This window comes from Patiria miniata, unplaced genomic scaffold (genome assembly GCF_015706575.1).
Source record: "Patiria miniata isolate m_02_andy unplaced genomic scaffold, ASM1570657v1 HiC_scaffold_17, whole genome shotgun sequence".
Taxonomy (NCBI): Eukaryota; Metazoa; Echinodermata; class Asteroidea; order Valvatida; family Asterinidae; genus Patiria; species Patiria miniata.
Genome location: NW_024037055.1, coordinates 9,218,096 through 9,237,604, shown reverse-complemented (window position 1 = coordinate 9,237,604; position 19,509 = coordinate 9,218,096). Strand labels below are relative to the sequence as shown.

At 41.8% G+C, this 19,509-nt stretch overlaps 1 protein-coding gene across 1 annotated transcript in view; it reads left to right on the top strand.

Annotated features, from left to right (window-relative positions):
- The window catches only part of LOC119723761, a 66,234-nt gene that overhangs the window by 35,379 nt on the left and 11,346 nt on the right, over positions 1 to 19,509 (top strand). Inside the window, exons 21-41 of the mRNA XM_038194612.1 lie at positions 336 to 619; positions 825 to 1,025; positions 1,228 to 1,366; positions 2,863 to 3,042; positions 4,393 to 4,511; positions 4,631 to 4,921; positions 5,392 to 5,557; positions 6,248 to 6,463; positions 6,763 to 6,974; positions 7,181 to 7,286; positions 7,490 to 7,606; positions 8,623 to 8,761; positions 9,713 to 9,893; positions 10,133 to 10,409; positions 10,648 to 10,837; positions 14,842 to 15,169; positions 15,372 to 15,491; positions 15,780 to 15,908; positions 17,799 to 17,936; positions 18,364 to 18,732; positions 19,164 to 19,307. Coding sequence (XP_038050540.1) covers positions 336 to 619; positions 825 to 1,025; positions 1,228 to 1,366; positions 2,863 to 3,042; positions 4,393 to 4,511; positions 4,631 to 4,921; positions 5,392 to 5,557; positions 6,248 to 6,463; positions 6,763 to 6,974; positions 7,181 to 7,286; positions 7,490 to 7,606; positions 8,623 to 8,761; positions 9,713 to 9,893; positions 10,133 to 10,409; positions 10,648 to 10,837; positions 14,842 to 15,169; positions 15,372 to 15,491; positions 15,780 to 15,908; positions 17,799 to 17,936; positions 18,364 to 18,732; positions 19,164 to 19,307 — 4,046 coding nt within the window. The remainder of the gene's footprint in view (positions 1 to 335; positions 620 to 824; positions 1,026 to 1,227; positions 1,367 to 2,862; positions 3,043 to 4,392; positions 4,512 to 4,630; positions 4,922 to 5,391; positions 5,558 to 6,247; positions 6,464 to 6,762; positions 6,975 to 7,180; positions 7,287 to 7,489; positions 7,607 to 8,622; positions 8,762 to 9,712; positions 9,894 to 10,132; positions 10,410 to 10,647; positions 10,838 to 14,841; positions 15,170 to 15,371; positions 15,492 to 15,779; positions 15,909 to 17,798; positions 17,937 to 18,363; positions 18,733 to 19,163; positions 19,308 to 19,509) is intronic.

Here is a 19,509-nt window from a genome sequence, read left to right as displayed (position 1 = left end):
GTTATATATTCTCAAGTTACATTAAATATTCATAGCAATTACATTAAATTAATCATCTAGTTTTCAATTGAAAAAAAAATAAAGTCGTACTTTTGTGATATTTGATAAAAATAAATGATCAAAAATGTCATTTTTTTAACCTAAAATATAACATCATCGACCACGGTTATTGCCCGGCCAAATTTAATATGATTACAGTATTGAATCAAATGTTTAATTGTTGCAGTTATTTTCAGGAACGTATTGTCCGAACATGTTTTGGATTAAATTTGAAATCCCGAGATGGACAATTGTTATAATTTTTGAAAGTTAAATATTTATCTGCATAAATACAGGGAGTACCCCGGGTGGCACGGAAACTCTTACCTTCGAGACAGAGAAAGACTACCGAATTGGGCCGTGTTTGTCACGATCATACTGTGCTGCATTCTCATTGGACGATATCAACTGGCATCTCCACGGCAATCATGAGTATTACGTAACAGTTCAAGCACAGAATGGCGCTGGATTAACCACAGCTGGGACCTCATCCGTGTATAGACACATGGTGCAGTTGCCGTCCGTGGGTGTTGTATTTGATGTTGCACCCCCTAAGGAGGAATCCGATGTGGACTTTGGGGTAATGTATGCTGATATCAAATCTACGGGTTTTAATCCCTTCGTTTATCGTAAATTGTTTCAAATGGTCAATTATATGATTTTCTTTCCAAACGTGCATTTTTTTATATCAGACTTTTACATGAAGACATCAATGTAAACAGTTGTATTAAGACTTAAAAGATATCACGAGGATGATCACCATGCTTAACCGTGTCTCAAAACAGGTAGCCAACGATATTGACGTTCAGATGAACACCACCAGCATCTCAGCCCGTTGGTTTGGTTTTGAGCATCCTCATCTTAATATCAACTATGAGATTGCCGTTGGATCAGAAGGAGGCCCTACTGACGTCAGCGGTGGTTTCATCAATATCGGCAGTGCAACCTCCTATCGATTGCATGGACTAGATCTTACTTCGCTCGGGGTAATAACATCAGTTTAATTTATTGAAGAGGTTCCCCGGAACTCTTCTTTTGCTTTGAAACTGTCGAAAAGTGAATTAAATTTACATCACCCCGACGCAAACTCCATCTTATGATTACTAAGATCTCCTGACATCATCTTGGTGGTTTCTGTAGACTTTTTTCATTCGGGCTGAAACCGTCTGTTTTCATTTTGATCAACAGACTTATTACGTGACCATCCGTGCCAACTCTGAAGCCGGTAGCGTCAACGTTACTTCAGACGGCGTCAAAGTCATTCAGGAGGGTGTGGCACTGGAGGGAGCTGTGATCAAAGATGGACTGGGCTGTGATCAAGATGAAAGTAAGGTGTTCACTTCCTTTCTTTTTACTTTCTTATCTGCTTCATTCTTATCTTATACATCTTTATACATAATTACTACGCACAATTGCTAAGACGATAAAGCTTATCTCAGAAGACTGCCACTTTAATTAGATCTGCCTCTTCTTCTCCCCTTCTCTTCAATTATTGTTTTTTGCATCCTTCTTGCATGGTCTGTACTATTAAGATTCTTCCAACACTCAGCCGTTGCTGATCTAGTAGCATGATGTCAGTGTGATTACCTACCAGTTCTATACCCCCAGACTTCTTAGTTCTATGGACCACTGTTCTGAGATTTCTCTACCATTTCTTCACTGACAGTTTATTGCCTCCTTCTTGCAGTGCATGTGCCATCAGGATTCTTCCATCACTCATATGTTGGTTATCAACCCTGTCAGGATGACATCACATACTAGTCCTTTACCTCAGACACCTCAGCTGCTTGGACCACTCCTCTAGATTCCCCTCTCTATACTCTCTTTATTCAAAGTTTCCTTATTCAATATTTTTGGCTTGATTCGATGTCCATGCCATCAGATGTATCCACTGGCTCATATCTTGCTCATCAACACTGTAAGGATGACATCACCACCTACCAGGCCTATTTCTCAGTCATCTCAGCTTGTTGGACCATCTGTCTAGATCTCCCTACTCTTTCCTCATTCACAATTCATTATCTCCTCTTTGCAGTTTTTTGTGCCATCAGGATTATGCCATCAATCATCTGATGCTCATCAACCCTTTCATGATAACCTCACTCCTACCAGTCCTCTACCTCAGACAAATCAGCTCATTAGTTCATCCCTAGAGATCTTTCACTACTCTCTCTTCATTCTAAGTTTGTTGCCTCCTTCTTGCAGTGCATGTGCCATCAGGACTATCCCATCAATCAGCCGATGCTCATCAACCCTGTCAGGATGACATCACCTTCCAGTCCCCTATTTCGGACATCTGAGCTCATTCGGTCATCCCTTTAGATCTCTCCTTTCTCTCTCTTCATTCACAGTTTCTTGCCTCCTTCTTGCAGTGTCTGCGCCATCAGGATTATCTCATTACCCATCCGTTGCCCATCAAGCCTGTCAGGATGACATCGCCATTTACCAGTCCTCTACCTCAGATTCTCAGCTCGTTGGACCATTTCTCTAGATCTCTCTACTTTTTCTTCATTCACAGTTTCTTTCTTCCTTCTCGCAGTTTCCGTTCCAGCGGGATTCTTTCATCACTCGTCTGATGCATGTCAATTCTGCAAGGATGACGTCACTTTTTCTTCTACCTCTGACATCTCAGGTCGCTTGCAGTGTCAGGGTTATCTTAACACTTACCCATTGCTCATGAGCTCTTCTACCTCAGCAATCTAAGTTTTGTGACCACCCTCTAGATCTCTCTCAACTCTATGTTTAGACAAGTTACTTTTTTGACCATTATATCCGTTCCTCAGTCTCGCTCTTCATATCCAGTTCCTTGCCTCCTTCTTGCAGTGTCTGTGCCGTCAGGATTATCTCATCACTCATCTGTTGCTGACAAACCCTGTGAGGATGACATCACATACCAGTCGTCTACTTCAGACATCTCAGCTCGTTGGACAATCCCAGAGATGCTTGTACCGTTTGTGACTAATGTCGTCTGGACTGTTGAACGGGAGATTGAAATATACATAGGTAACCGCAATTGTTAACTTAGAGGGGGGGTTCATGGGGTGGGGAAGGCTGTTGTTCTAGCGAGGGTTCGGGTCTGGAGGTGGGGCGACCGCCAACCTGGGCTTGGGTGGGAAGGCACGCAGGTTCAAAGAAGGGCCCAATGAAGTGAAGACATGACAGCTCTTTCTCCAATCTGTCTTCATTCACTTTACTATGCACTGGCTGACAGCTGGTGGCTTGTAAAAATTGGGCAGGGACTAATTAGTTTCGTTTTACAAATTAAGACAAGGTTTATATAAAATTAATTAAGACATAACTGAAAATTAAAGTACATATACGTACCCATGTACAGACTCCAACCGAGTCACAAACTACATGTATGGCTATGTTACCCTTGTGTCGAACAACTAAGGGAAAAAACACAGTTTCCTCAACTCTTGCCGAGGGCTGACCACGACTTGCACACTCTCACACATTACACTTACATTACATTACCCCTACGTGCACTGCACTTGGTCACACTTCGCATGCCATCGGTGCAAAAGTGGGCTACCCAAACCCTCGTAGATTTCGTCACAATGCTTTCGTCATATCATCACACCATTCTACAATTATAATACAAATAAAATCTCATCATTTTATGGAATAAAAGTGATGCAAATTATGTCAAAATTACTATGCAGTAATACCTGTAAACTGTAACAAATTTAGCAGGCACTGCCATGCAGCCTACATGGTCCTGGAGCTAATAACCGAGCGTACAACACATGTCAAGTGAATAATGCACGTAAGGACTAACACCTGGGCCTACGACAATTGGAATTTAACACATCAAAGCGGGGAAAAATAGGTGTTGAACTAATTTAAAACTTCCGTTTACATAATGGAGTTACCGAAATATTTTTTTGTCGATAGAAAGCATGGACTAAAGCTATTGTATATTTATATTAAACTTGCTTTTTGCAATTGAAGTTTTTTTAGTCTAATTTTGAAGTGTTGGATTTCAATGCATAAAGTAAGAATGGGTGAGTACAAAATGATTTTGTGAACAAAATTTTGCCACATCTCATTTGCTTTTTGTAAATATTTGTTCATACCGACGTTGTAGTTCTTCTTGGTTGTTCTTCGTTTAAATTTTAAAACCCTGTTATTCACTCTGAGAAATAGAACCTGTTTATTTTTTTTCTAAATGTACAGGATTAGTTTTAAAAAAAAGATGGTAGAGGTAAGCATTTTGATGTTTTTCTCTTTGGACGTGCAAGAAACCAAACAAGCCGCTTAAATGTTTTGAATTAAGTTTGGATCTGTTTAAAAAAATATTACAGTAGGCGTCATTGATATTATGATTGATGCAAATTTTGTTTACTTCAGATGATGACAACACTACAAAAAAGTGGATACCTGTGCTTGATGATCAAAATCTTGGCATGGCATATCAACATGTCGGGGCTGGTATGGGGTTCCATGGTGGAAATCACTACAGAACAAAGGTAAGAAAATATCATAGCATTATGAAATTATTTAACGTGAAATATAATATTGAATAAACAAGTGGAATGTATATTTTTATGAGAATACATGTTTGAAAAGGTCGTATTTTGTATGGTAGGTGCGGTTCTGCCATAGTAATGTTTGCTTCCGACCGATCGTCACTGATGGATTCTGGGTATTATCCCAACCACCTGAGGTCGGTCAGATCACAGTCAACAGCACTGAGACTACGCAAGGCGGGACAGAGCTCCGTGTGGTCTTTCAGCCCTTTGCGCATGATTACGTCCGTCGTGACGAACCACAAGAACTGATGGATTTCTATGAATGGAGCATTGCTGAGGACGGTAGTGATGGAGCCTTACTGAGCCAGTGGACACGAATCCAGAATCTGATGGTTACTGGGGATGCGGTACGTATTTTGTGCTGTTTTCGAAGCAGAAAGGAGCGCTGGATATAGTAAAATAGAATACCACCTTAAACTGTATATCATCCACGATAGTGAAATGTTGACGAATGGGATCTGCGTTAGAGAAGTTCCAGGGTGCACGCGTGCACGTGTACTCAGGAAATGATATAGATCTCAATAGTATTTATGTACGATCAATCTTTCTTTGAGGTTTTTTTCATGTCAAGTAAACAAGTCATAGGGCAACTGACAATTTTGGTATAAGGTTGCTGAATGTAACCCCCCCCCCCAAAAAAAAACACCTCTGAGCAATAATCGTAAAAAAAATAATCAGGTTAACACAGTATAATCAGATTGCCCACGGTATTGAGAAATACATTTAGACACTTCTCCCCGATATTGAGAAATGCGCTTAGACACCTCTCAACATTAACTGTACATGATCCCTAGTCATACGATTTTTCTCTCTAAAGGCCCGCTTCACAGCTTCCTACAATGGGTCGTTGGACCTTGATTCGTGTTTGCGATTATCAGTGAGGGGCTACAATAACGCTGGTCTGTCCTCCATTGCCAGCAAGGAGATTGTTGACTGTGATGATGTGAAGCAGGTTGTCCCTCATGTTGTCATAGATGCAGATCGTAAGTTTCTTTGAACCAGGTTCTAATATACTGAAATGACAGATATTTTTGTTGTGTGCCTTCTTGTAATTTTGAAACGTTCCACTGCAGGTGGGCTGTACCAAAAATGTATTAACTACCCACTCATGCCCCCCACAATTTCCCTATTGAGGCAAGAAAAAGCAGCTTCAGGCATTCATTAATGTTTTTCACCAAAAAGAAAAAAATAGAAAGCGAATGAACACACTTTAGTATAGGCCTGTTCATTAAAGGGTTACTAACTTTATTTGGGTTTTTTGTTTTGTTTATGTTTTTGTATAGCCGCGGCAGTTTAATATTTTCTATAAAATTGCACCAAGAGTAATATTTCTGCTTGTTAGTAAAAAGAAATGTGAAAACAGGAAAGATATTTTCACATTTTCGAATTTGAAATCATAATGTACAATTAAAGTCATTTGATCAATTAATAAAAGTTAATTACTGCATTTAAAGTCCTAGTTTTGTCAGTATGCACTGCAGTTACATAATCAAGTTTTTAAGTGCTTTATCAGTTTATTAAAATGTGCACGCTTAGGCCTTTTAGAAAAATACATCGTGTATCACTCTCATTATGTTAGTTTCGTTTGTTTTGCCGTTTATTGCCTGTGATACAGTCGAAAGTCCGAAGACTACTAAAAACCACGATAATCTTTATCAACCTTTGTAATACAGATGAAGTAAACATTGAGCAGAATGCCTTGTTGCCGGAACCAGACAAGAACTACATCTCATCTACGTCCTCATTATCAGCAGTCTGGCCTACTCTACGTCACAGAGCCTATATCTGGGCAGTCATTGAAGACATCGGATCCAATGCATTAGGAAACTTGGACCATGGTCTGCAGTACCCCTGCGATCACCCAATGATGAAGGCCTGTGGGGAAACAGGTAAGAAAGATTCAGAATGAATTTAAGGAACCAAGGGTGACCATTGTGAAATAATAATAAAAAAAACGTGCTTACAAAGCGCTTTCCACACAAGGTCCCGATAAGCTGTACAAGAATAACTATTTCCCCTGCTCATTGGGGAAATGAAACGCTCTACATCAGACAACAATATACGACAACGAGACCGCCGCTTGGATTCAAAACCCAAGGCCACGATGGCCTTTTCAACAGGCCAGTCGGTGTGATGGATGGACCCATTTGATGGCATGGGAATGACATAGATTTGATTTATCTTGTAGATAAAGAGTTTGTCAACGTTCCTGATTTGGTCCTGGCTCATGGAAAGCGTTATCGAATTTGCATCCATGCTGATGAAGTGACATTGGAGCATGAGTTGTGGAATGAACCTCTGCCTGCGGTGTCCACCTGTAGTGATGGTGTTGTCATAGATACGACCCCACCAACCCCTGGCTCTGTGTGGATTGGATGGAACAGGCATCAAGCCTATCAAGTAATATAAATATTTGTTTGCACAAATTCATTCCACGCAACTGTGAACGCAACTATTGAATTGGGACTGTTGAACTTGGTTTTGAGCATCACACCAAATTTACGGAAAAATTCCACATTTCAGAGGAGGTACTGCTTTCTTGGTGGTTGAGCAAGTTTGCCTTTACCTTTGCATAATCTCCTTTTTTCTCCCCTTCTTTTTGACAGAGTTCTAGCTCTGAATTAGTTCTTCATTGGGAGTCATTTACTGACATTGAGGAACACGGCATGGCACCACACCACTCAGGGATCAAGTACTATGAATATGCCATCGGTAGGAACTGTTATGTTCTGTACGGCCCATAGTTCTAGAATGGCTCTACTCTATTTGTTTTGGGGATGTGTATGGCCTATTCTTACATTATATTGTTGTGTGGATTTGCCAATACTTCTTTCAATGGACCAAATTTGGTTCAATAATCAGAAATTACGAATGGCCATTATTTATTTTGTTCCCTTTAATTTTGTGTGTTGCAGGTTCAATGCCGGGAGAAAGTGACGTGAAAGCATTCACGCGTGTTGGAATCACCAACAGTGTTATAATACACGATCTGAGATTACAGAATGGACACAAGTACTACGCTACAGTGAAAGGTAAGAAATCATGAGATTTAATACGAAATTTGTAGTACAATTTTTTTTTTTTAAATGACACCATAAACTAATTAAAGATATTATAACGAAAACCAAACTTCAACAGCACACGTCGCCTGATAGCCGCTGCAATACAATTTGCCGTACCGTACTGGTTCTATTCCCAAGAAGTAAAAGACGATGTTTCCAACTCACGTGGTACTCCGGATTGAGACGATAGTCAAATGTTAGCCGGGTAGTCAATTTTCCTCTATGGTTCGTTCAGTTCCAAACAGGTACTAATTCGATTTTATATGCCTTGGAAGATTAAGGTGGTCAATATTGTGCGGTCTCAGTCTTTTAAAAATAACTTTCATACGCGGTGTAAATCAAGTTCGTTTGATCGGATATGGTGATTTGTATGTGTGGAAAGTTGAATCAAATCATTTTTTGACCATTATCGTATACAAGTTGATTGGACCGACTGCTTTTAAAAGTTGTAATTTCCTTAAAGGGAATATACATCATTTGCTTTTGCTGTAATTTTCAGATATGGATGGAATTGGGGGGTTAGAAATATAAAGCAAATATAGTTACACTGACGTTTTGGAGGTTTTGGGTTCGAAAATGCTATAAAAACCAAGAAAAACGATCATTTTCCTGTAGTCTGGTTCCCTGACTCCATATAAGAAGAAACAGAGCAGTTAACATACATTGGGGAATTGTAAGGTCAGGGAACCAGTCTAGCTGGCTCGTACCCGTTCATGGGTTTGTAATCGATTGCAAACAAGTGCAATGGTCAATTGGGGCCAGTATTTGAAAAAAAGCCAGTTGTTTCCAACGCTGATCGGCCGATCAGCGTTGGAAATTGATACAAAAATACCACTTTTCTTGAAAATGACAGTATACCAGGTGCCATAATTTTACAGGATGCTTTAGACTGTCATTTACCAACATCCTATTAAGGTATTTCGCAAAAACTTGGTAGTTTTATTTTTCGATGTTTGCAAATGTTGTATATTCCCTTTAACAACCAGCGACTGACTTTGTCGGTCTGTCATCACAAGCAATGTCAGATTCAATCATCATCGATACGTCACCTCCTGTCGTCAGTGCTGATTATACGTTGGACATTGGAGGCATCTTCATCCGGTCTACAACGTCCATCTCCGCAAGGTAGTGGACAAGAGACTAGACTTATGTTCATAATTCGTCATATCGCTATCATATTTCTTAATACAATGGAAAGATTCATGTATGTATGCTCTTTGTGAACCTGTGAACAAAGAACTTCACGGGATACAGAAAGCGTGAACATTTTGTGGGCTTCCACACGTATGCACGTTCACACTAGCTTCTTCCTTTCTGGAACAGGTTTAGAGACATTATCGGGTTAGGTTCATCTATCGCTAAATGAAGAGGAACGTTTGGTTTGAAAGAGTTTTCTCAGTGCGAGTTAAATGATGTTTTTCTTCGGTAGTTGTTGAACTACACAGCAAGGAATGTTCACAGTAGGTACATGGCTGTGTGGGATGTGTACAGGTTATCCTATACCACTGAGGACTTGGGACAATTTGGTTTTTGCGAAAACAATGGGACCGAAGCTGCCACTAGTCCTCGAGAATTTCGTGTACAAACCCCATGGGAGTTGTCGAGAGATTGTCAGAGTACAAACAAAAGGGAACAAAAAGGGAAAGGGGCAGGTCCTTTGAACATTCAGGGTTGCGTGTGTGTGTATCTTCTAGCTACAAAGCTGAGTACCGTTCTGGTTTATATTTGCCCAGTTTGCCTCATGTGAGTTAAACAAGTGAAATATGTATATATAGAGTGGTGTTGCTTTTGTATTTTTAATTTACAGAAGCAACTGAATCAAATACAGTTTTATTCTTTGTAGATGGCCCAACAGTGATCACTTCTTCAGAGCTAGGAATGGAACTATTGATAATGCAGGATTTGTGTTGTCGAGAAAAAAAATTGCATTAGAGTGGCATGAAATAGACCAATCATAATATGAAAACTGAACCACGTCTTGTGGACATCCCTCCTATCGAGCACGACCACGACAGGGTGCGTCTAAACAGTTGTGATTATTTGACTCATTTGTGTTGTTTGCTGCTCTTCTTTCAGTTGGGAGAATATATTCTCTGACAAGGAGAGTGGTGTATCGTATTATGAGTGGGCCGTGGGTTCACATCCGGGACATGCAGACATCATGCAATTTACTAGGGAGAGTACAGAGAACGGAGTCAGTGACCTTTCCAGACCTTTACTTCTACAAGAAGGTCACGCGTATTTCATTTCTGTAAAGGTGGGTTTGTGTTTACAGACTCGGTATAAGACCTCCCGTGAATGAAACAAAAAAACCCTTTGATTTATGTCTGTGATATATGACAAAGAACACTGCGTTAGACAATTGCATTGCTTCTTATTTGTCATTGTTCGCATGTCCTGTTGCCTTTGATACAGATACTGCAAGGATCGAAATATCAGACCCTATTACGTTTAATGTGTGACAAAATTCTTCATTATGTCGTTCTACATTTTTAGGCCATCAACAGAGTTGGTCTGATATCTATGAAGAGTTACGGAGCTTTCGCAGTTGATGCAAGCCCGCCATTGGCCGGCCAAGTCCTTGATGGAAACCCAGCGCTTGCTCAAGCCAATCACAGAGACCAAGACTTCCAGGAGGATCGCAGAATGATCGGCGCATCATGGGAAGGTTTTAATGATCCTCACAGCGCCATCGTTGGTTATTCTTGGAGAGCTGGTACATGTCAAGGGTGTAGCGATGTCGTTCCTGAGCAGCAAGTGGGCATGGATACCGGTAAATTTCGAATACGAATTTTAACAAACCACTGACTTATTTAAGTTTTTTTCACGCGGGTCTTTCAGCTTTTTTGTCTGTCATTTACATTTATTATCAATTAAATAGAGCATTTAACCATGATTTTATTATTACAGTTTTGTAATCCTTAAATTTTACGTTGAAGTTCATGTTTGACGGTCAAGAAAGAATATTTAAAGTACATAAAGAAATCGATGTACACATATTTGGCTTACAGGTGTTCTTGCTGAAAATCTGAACCTAGTGGCAGGTCTGACCTACTTCTTGACCGTGACAGCCTGTAATGCTGCTGACCTTTGTACATCAAAGACATCTGATGGGGTCATGGTTGATGATTCTCCACCGGTGCCAGGGCGGGTGTATGATGGCGGTCCTGGGAGTGGTGACATAAATTACCAATCATCAAGGTGAACCAAAAATTGAATTCCGAAAATTGAATAACAAAAAACCTGAATTGCTTATTTGGAGAGTGGTTTTCCCGACAGCCCAAACAGTTACAGTGGTAGAGGCAGGACACTGCACTGATGCATGCTGTAAATGTTTTTTTTTTATTTTAACAAAGAATATACCTTCTTAAGCAAGAAGTGCGGCGTTTAACCTGATTTTGAGGCGTTTGACAGACGCCGAATGCGTGAGAATTGGAAAGTATACACTTGGAAAACACCAAAGATGTGTAGAAAGACCAGAGTGATAGCCCTTCTCAAACCAGGAAAGGATCCATCACCATCCATATCCCATCTATGTGGTACACTTAAATTTTTTCAGCGCCTCATCCTGAACAGACTCGAATCCAACATGGATCAACATTCTATCCCAGAGCAGGTTGGCGGGCGCTTTCAATATCGGGTCTTCGGTAATTCACCCATTCACCCATGCGCCCGTCTGTTGTTGTATTACAAAACACTGCATTCGAATTGACCAATCAAACTATTTAGTACTGATTTGGGAATGAAATGACGTCATGATTTAGTAAAGTTGACTCCGATTGGCTGGCACGCGGCTTGCATATATCTGCATGTCTAGATATATCAGACGTTATACAGGAGACTTGGCTCCGTGGATAACTGGTGATACTCAGACAAGTTGGCGCCCGTCCTGGGAGGTCAACAAACAACCAATTTCTCAAACCATTGAGGCAGTTGAGATCATCGGTTCAGTATTCGTGGACCTGACAGCAGCTTATGACACCATCAACCACTGTAAACTCTTCTGTAAGATCTTGGATATGTCTAAGACCTGGCCCTCACAGACCCTATAGGAACCAGAACCCAGAAATGGAAGTTCTTGGTGATGCTGCATGGTAAACAGATCAGGGGGCCAATTTCATGGAGCTGTTAAGCACAAACATTTGCTTAGCACCTTAAATTCTGGTTTACTAGATGCAGGTTACCAGCCAAAACTCCATGTGATTTTCAAGCTAAGCAAACAACAGCTGCTGGAATACCAATCATAAGCGATATACATCACATGGACATTTAGTTGGTAATCCTGGTTTTGCCAAGGAAGACTTTTCATTGTAAGCAAATGTTTGTGCTTAGCTGCTCCATGAAATTGGCCCAGGATGGTGACGACAACGAATTATATGGCCTTTCACAGGTCTATGTCTGTGCACAAACATGTTCAACACATACACCAATGACCAAATAACGAATATGGTGTCTAGACGATTAATCCATGCCAGTGACCCAAGTATGTTAGGAAAAGGAGTTTGTAGGTATATCGATGACACAGTTTTCAAAAGCACTTGCAAGCGCAGCATCGCTCAATAATTTGTGAAGAACCCGCTTACATAGACTAAGGTCTCCGCCTTTAACCTAAAGAGCCAGGAAGCGAACCAATAACTCAACTTCACATGGTCAGGGGCCATGTTGGAGTACTGCTCGAATCTGGTCCAGCTTTTTGTGCCGGGGGCATAATGAAGACCTACTATATCGACACCTGAACCGTCCTAAAACCGTCGAAACATCAACGATAAAAAACATGCCGCAAGTGGGCAAGTTGCGACTACCACAGCCTTTGCTCCCGCGTCTAAAGGTCTGCTTCCAGCTGGCGCAGCCAGGTGTTGCGTGGTCGGTCTCTGGGTATCCTCCAAGCCGGGCACGGTTGGAATCCCCCTCGCACTTCAACGCACATATTGAGGGCGGCGTTGGCGGGCGTGTCTTCCAGAAGCCGTCGGACGTGGCCGAAGTGGGAGTGGCGTCTCCGTGAAATGGTGACATAGATTTCTCGAGACAGGTGGCATCCGAGATTGTTGCGTTGTTGACAAAATCGGACCATCGGATAACGAAAATCCGCCGTTGGCACCTATAATGTTGAAGGCTTGGAGCCGTCGCCCAACCTCTGCTAGAATTGTCCAGGTTTCTGACCCGTAGAGAAGGGCGGGGAGAACACCTGACCCGTAGAGAAGGGCGGGAAGAACACCGGTTGTATATACCTTTGATTTGGTTCTGAGGTTGAGGCGTTTGTTCCGTCACACGTGGTCTAGTTGGCCGAAGGTTGATTTGGCAAGTGCAATACGTCTAAGGATGTCTGGAGAGGAGTACCCTAAGTAATCGATGTGGCCGAGATACCTTATCTTCTGTGTTGTATCGATAGGCTGGCCCTTGATAGTGACTGATGTGGGTAGTGGACCAAGGCCGGTGAAGTTCTGGATCTTGGTTTTGGTCCGTTATGTATCCATCCCAATCGTCCCGGCTTCTTCACCAAACCACTGGAGTGAAATAGGCCACAGGTCGGGATTTCCTATGAATAGGACGGCGTCGTCAGCATAGTCCAGTTCTGTGAAGGACGTGCCTCTAACCTCTAGAATCCAGTCGATAGCACAACAGATTAGCGTTAGGGCGAGGATGCAGCCCTGATGGACACCTGAAGTGTAGGGGAAGGGGTGGAGGTGTCGTCTCCGATGCGCTTGGTGGATGAACTGTCCTTGTGCAGGTCCTTCATCAGGTAAAGCAGGAATGGTGGGACTCCGGTTGCTTTAAAGACCTTCCATAGAGCTTCCCGGTCTTCCCCATCAACATATGCAAAATAGAGAGGTATCTCAAACTGGCGGTGAAGTTCTGACAGCAGAAGAAGCTAGGGCACGCACCGCATCCACTGTTGACCTGCCCCTCGTGACTGCTGGGGGCAACGGCGTGGAGGGTCACGCAAACTGGGGGCTCTGCCCACTTGAGCAGCTTAGGAGGAATGTCATAAGGCCCTGCAACACGTCCATTCTTTAGCTTCCTGACAGTGCGTCGTACCTCAGCCAGGGTGGGAGTCTCTGAGGAGACATTTTCAGCTGGAACTGCGTCTGATGCCTGTGTAGTGAGGTCTGGGCAGGGCGTATCTGGAGGGTGGTAAAGCAAGGAGTTGTAGGGCTCTCGCCAGCGGGCCAGCGTCTCCTCAGCCGCCTTGCTGTGGGCGCCGAGAAACTACATCCCTGTTGTGGATGGCAACGCATTTGATGGCTTGGAAGATTGGACGCAGATCGCTTCTACGCAGCCCTTCTTCGGGGTAGTCAGCAATTTTGCCATAGAACTTTTCAAGGTCACCCTTGGACTGAGCTTTGAAGGTGGCCTTCAGTCTACGTGCTGTTCGGTGTCACCGCGGAGACGTGCGTCGCAGTTCTGGTCTCGTCCACAATATCCAATGTTCCAGAGGCCAACATAAGACGTCTCTGGTGCCTGCGGCGCCGATGGTTTTTGAGGCGGCAGAGAGATTCGTTGATCGCATGGAGGACTAAATGGTTAGTACCAAGGTCTTCAAATTTGTTTTTGACAGCAACATTGTAAATGATGGGACCGTGTGTTTTGTCTAGGACTGATCTGACATCGAACTGCTTGGAGGTTTGTTTCGGCGGTTTGCGGTAGGCCTGATCGTGTCAACAACTAGTCGGTGATCTATGTTTGCTGGGATCTCTGCGCCCCTGAAGACACGTAAGACCAGACAAGTGAGCATTCTCTAGTCAACATGTGGTCGATCCTTCAATACTCCTTCCTTGTGTGACCATCGTTGGATAATTATGTCAACCTGTGAATTTCTTTCCGTCTAAAGAAGAATCCCAGGGTTGACAGGTCGGCAAGGGAGCGTCATGGATCGGGGTGGCGCGTTGAGTTGTTGTATTGCCGTCCGGAAATCAGTTCCTAACAACGCGTAGCCTGCATGCTCTTTCCCGCGGACAGCGTTCAAATTTACAATGCCTAGGAGTTGGTCATGGGATGGCGTGGGATGAATGAGTGGTTCTAATTAAATTCTAATTTGCAAATTCATTTTGGTAATTAATGTTAATCACAGACATTAGTAGTGTGGTTATTCATTCCTCGAGGTATGCTAACTCAAATCAAGGCAGCTAGGTTTCAAGTTTGAAGTTTCTTTTTCTTTTTCAGACAATTTGAATTATTGTTGATTGTATTAAATTGTTCGTCGATAGGCTGCAGCTGCGTGCTCATTGGTGGGGCTTCCACGACCCTCACTCTGGCCTCTCCCACTACGAATGGCGCGCTGGTACGACACAAGGAGCTGAAGACATTCTCTCCTCTACTCGCATCGAGCTGTCAGAGGATGCGCTTACATTCCTGTCCGATTCAGGCCAGTTGCCAATCAGTACAGATATCTACATCACTGTGCGCGCCTATAACCAGCTTGGTTTGTGGAGTCAGGCTACGTCTAATGGGTTCCGGGTCGACTCTACCCCTCCTGATGCGGTGCATGCACCTGCTGTGAGCGAGACGCAGGAAATGGCTTTTAAAAACACTCAAGTAAGAACATTAATGTTTTGATATATGTGTTTGCAGTGTCATTTTTGTATTTTCGCAGTGTTGCTATGTGGAAGTTATTTTTTTTTATACTAACACTATTAATGACAGTCTTCTTGTGTTTAACTTTGTGGTAATTTCTGGTTGTCGTTCTTCGGTCTTTCAGTTCTTACCTTGTTGTGTTTTTGTAATAATCTTTGTTTAGATTACGCGGGATGTGATTCACGTTTCTTGGAAGTTCAGGGACACTGAGAGTGGTATTAAAAACCACTTCATATCCGTCAGCACTCACCACAACGGAGATGTCAACATACCTACAATAAAGGTACTCTTTCTCAAAGAAGTTGCCCGTGAATGGGTTTTCACCAGCTAAATTACCAAGCCTATTAGTTTCGTCTTGAAAAGACCAGCAAAAATAATTACGGTTGCCAAAACAGTTTTACCACCTACCAGTTGGTTGAAAAAAAAACTGTTCTGGCAACTGGAAGAAATATCTGTTATGAAATAATTAATTCATATTTTATTGATTGCAAATTGCACCAATGGTATAGTGGGGTTTCCAGATGTACGGTTCCAACGAATAAAAACCATCTTGTTTTTCACCCATTCTCAGATAGCAGGGAGCGAGTCGGATCACACATTCACTAATCTGACTTTACATGAAGGCAGCCGTTACATCGTCACCGTGGTGGCTTGCAACTTCGCTGGTCTGTGCACAGATAGCCAGACAGAACCTTTATTGGTAGGTGACATCAGTTACATTCACTCTCAAGGTCAAATCACCTCTAGAATCTACCAAAATTGCTTTATGACGACAAGGGCGGATACAGGGGGGGGGGAACGGGGGCCACGCCCCGCCCCAAAAAGCCACCCATTTTTTTTGTTTAAGTTGCAATGAAGTGGGCTCTGCGTACACCACCATCTTTTCCTCAAAAAAAAAATTGGTCAAAGTGGTCAGAAATTGCCTCAGATTGCACCACAAAGCGCCTAGAATCCATTTTTTTGCTCCCCCAAAGATTGTGTTCGGGATCCGCCCTTGTATGACGATAGTCTATACTTCCGCAATATTTTAAATTTTTCTTTTGCATGTAGGATAAGACGAATCACTAGTAAATTCTTTTTTGTACTTGTGGCAGTAAAATTGAGACACTTAAAGTAAGGTAATTTATTTGTAACTAATCATGAGATGTAATTTGCGTTGGGTTGTTAAATTCAGTATAGGATTTTGCTCTTTACCGAAGTATTGTAAAGTCAGTGACAGTGTTGCCCGAAGGTATTGTGAGAAAAATGTTTTCCCTCGCTCACTCGGGCAACGCACAAAGTATACAGTGTTAATAAACTTCATCTATGAAGGACAAATCCTATATTGAATTTATTGTAATTGCATAATTTAAGCGCATGGCAATTTTTGAAGAAATTGATGATTAATAGCAGCATGGCAATCATTTGGAAAAACTGCGATAAGTTTGTCTAAACAATGAACCAACGTCTAACCATCTACTCTCTCGTAATTGACAAATCATTTTGAATTCCCTCCATCATTGTTCGGACTCAAAGAATATCTGTGTACATGGTGAGTCAAAAGGAAAGTGACCGGGATTAATTATTGTATTGCCTTCAAATAGCATTTGATACACCGATGATGCACGTATTAAAAAAAAAACATATTCCTCATCTTATCTGAAATCCCTGCTATTACAAGTTATGCATGTTTTACTGCTAGAACCTGAGACTACACATAGACAAACAAATTCAAATAAAATTATTTTTTTGTATAGTTTAAGTCTTTTTCTGGATTGAAAATGGTTATTTGTGGAGTGCTGTGGCCTCGTGGTTAAGGGCACTGATTCGTGGTCTGCGGGTAAAGCTGCAGGTTGTGGGTTCGAGTCCTGGCGGGGTCATGGTGCGTGTGCCCTTGGGCAAGGCACTTTGTCACTCATTGCTTCTCTCCACCCAGGAGTAAATGGGTACCTGTGAGGGCGGAGATGGTTATTGTGATTGAATTAGCTTCCTTGCGCCTAACAGGCTGCATCGAGCTGTATACTCCCCAGGGAGCTGAGATGGTATTTGGATTGTTTCATGTGCCCAATGAGCAGGGGTAATAATGATGTAGCGCCTTGAGCACCAGTCCTGGTGGATACGTGCGCTTTATAAATATCCACTATTATTATTATTATTATTATTATTTGTCTTTTTTCTTTGTACGTTTTCGCTTATTGCATTTAAAGGGGTTTTCAACAATGCGTATATCGGGGAATTATCATTGGTGGACATTTGACTGTTGTGGCATTTCTATTAAAATATAAAATAAAAAAATAACTTTAAAATACCGTAAAATACCGTGAAATGTTCGCAGTTACTAGCCAGTAATGTCATTTTTATTAAATAAAACGAGCCATGTATCTTTTGAATACTTTTGTTCGGTCATTTTCTTTGTAGACTCACCCTGTAGAATGGTTACGTTAATTTGTAATTTGCAATATTTATAGGTTTAAGCTACACCAATATTTTGCCCTGTAAAATGGTGGTCTCTGATGTAATCAATCATCGCAGTTCTCTTCCCAACAATCTTTTCTCCAAGTTTTGTATACTGTATAGCTTCACCATTCATTGTGATATGCATTGTCTCTAGGTTGATGGTAGTCCACCGTCCGTTGGCACGTTTGCCGTTGGTACGGAGAGTGCTGCTAACTTGGATAGGCATCATATCATCTGGATTGACCCAACTGAATTGGGTGAAACTACTCGACCGAATGAGCTAAGCACAACCGTGAGTTTGCAATAGTACTCTTCATGTTATTATTTAGTATGTTAACTGTCGAAATGATAGGGGAAAACATTGTGAAGTAGCCGCCTATTAACAATATTTTATGTAACATGTCATATAAATTTAGGCGTGCTTGTGTGTCTCTTTAATATTTCGCTAATGTTGCCAAGGGAAAGGCTATAGGTATTTTACTAGAGTATATATACATAATGGAAGGTACTTAGAAATGTGTTTTGTTTGTAAGTTGAAGGCTTTCAACCCTTTTTAGTATTGCTAAAGAGAAATATGGTATAAGCAGGAAAATCAAATGTCCGTTTTGTCAATAATTGGCCACCTTACCTTTTACTTTCAGTATAGGTTACACTTGTATAGTCACTGAAAAAGAATTCGGGTAAATATTTGGCTTTTTTTTATTCAAACCTTAACACAGCCTAATGTTACTGATGTTCCTAACACCACCGAGACACCACCGGGCACCCCACTGCCTTCACACCATCTTCCAACCACAACGGACTCAACCTACTCAGCCGTTGATTTCGACAACACCAGTGATTCATCCACCAACTCAACCGCTGAAGTCGGCAACACCACCGACTCGGTCAACTCTACCACAGAGACTCCACCGTCTACCCCATTTCTCCCACCCTACCACTCTGGCTGGATGACTTGGATAGAAGACCCCCGTACATCCCTTGGTTCCTTAGCCCTTGCCTGGCTGGGATTTTCTGATATACACTCTGGTATCAGCCACTACTTGATCTCCATCGGAAGCACCTATGGCGGGGCTGAACTCACTATGGTAATTTTGTTTTTTGGTTGAAATATATAAAATGAGTGTGTCATTACTGTCAGTAATACCATATGAAATGAAATAATGATGTTACGTTTAAAATTGCTTTTGTGTGTGTGAAAAAAAAAAGAATTTGGACAAAAAGCCCCAAAATAATCAAGTTTTCCTTTTCCCCCTACAGTTCTGTGTGCAAATGTTTCTTTGGAGTTTTTAATTTATTGTTTACAAGCATTCGTTTTGCGGTATGTGAATGATTTTTGTGTTACTTTTATTTGTGTACTTTTTTGTATGAAGACTCCACCCTGCTCATGGCTGGTCCTCTTTGGTTTCTTTATTCCCCAAATCATCCCCCAGATATGCGCGTTTCTAAATTATGTTATTCCCTAAAAATTCACACATTAACATCATAAATGTGTAACAGGCACGTTTTGTTTTCCCAGAATGGTCCAATCCGTGTAAACCACAGCAACGAGGGCATGTCTCTGGATGAAGGCATCGCACAGACCGCCATCATACCGCTAGAGGGCAGTATAGTAGACTTACCTCATCCATATCTCTACATCTCGCTCTGGGCTGTTAATGGGGTAAAAGTTAATGTCTTTCCTGATCAATTGCTCAAACGTTCTTTTAACACACACCAACAATTCTTAAGACTTTATCTGGAAGCCCGAAATAGCTACTTTTGAATCTGTGCCTTAAGCTCGTCCTGCGATAATATCTAGTAATGCTAGATATTTGATGCTAGGTATCTATGTGGCGCTTATATATCACTTTATACCCATGGTT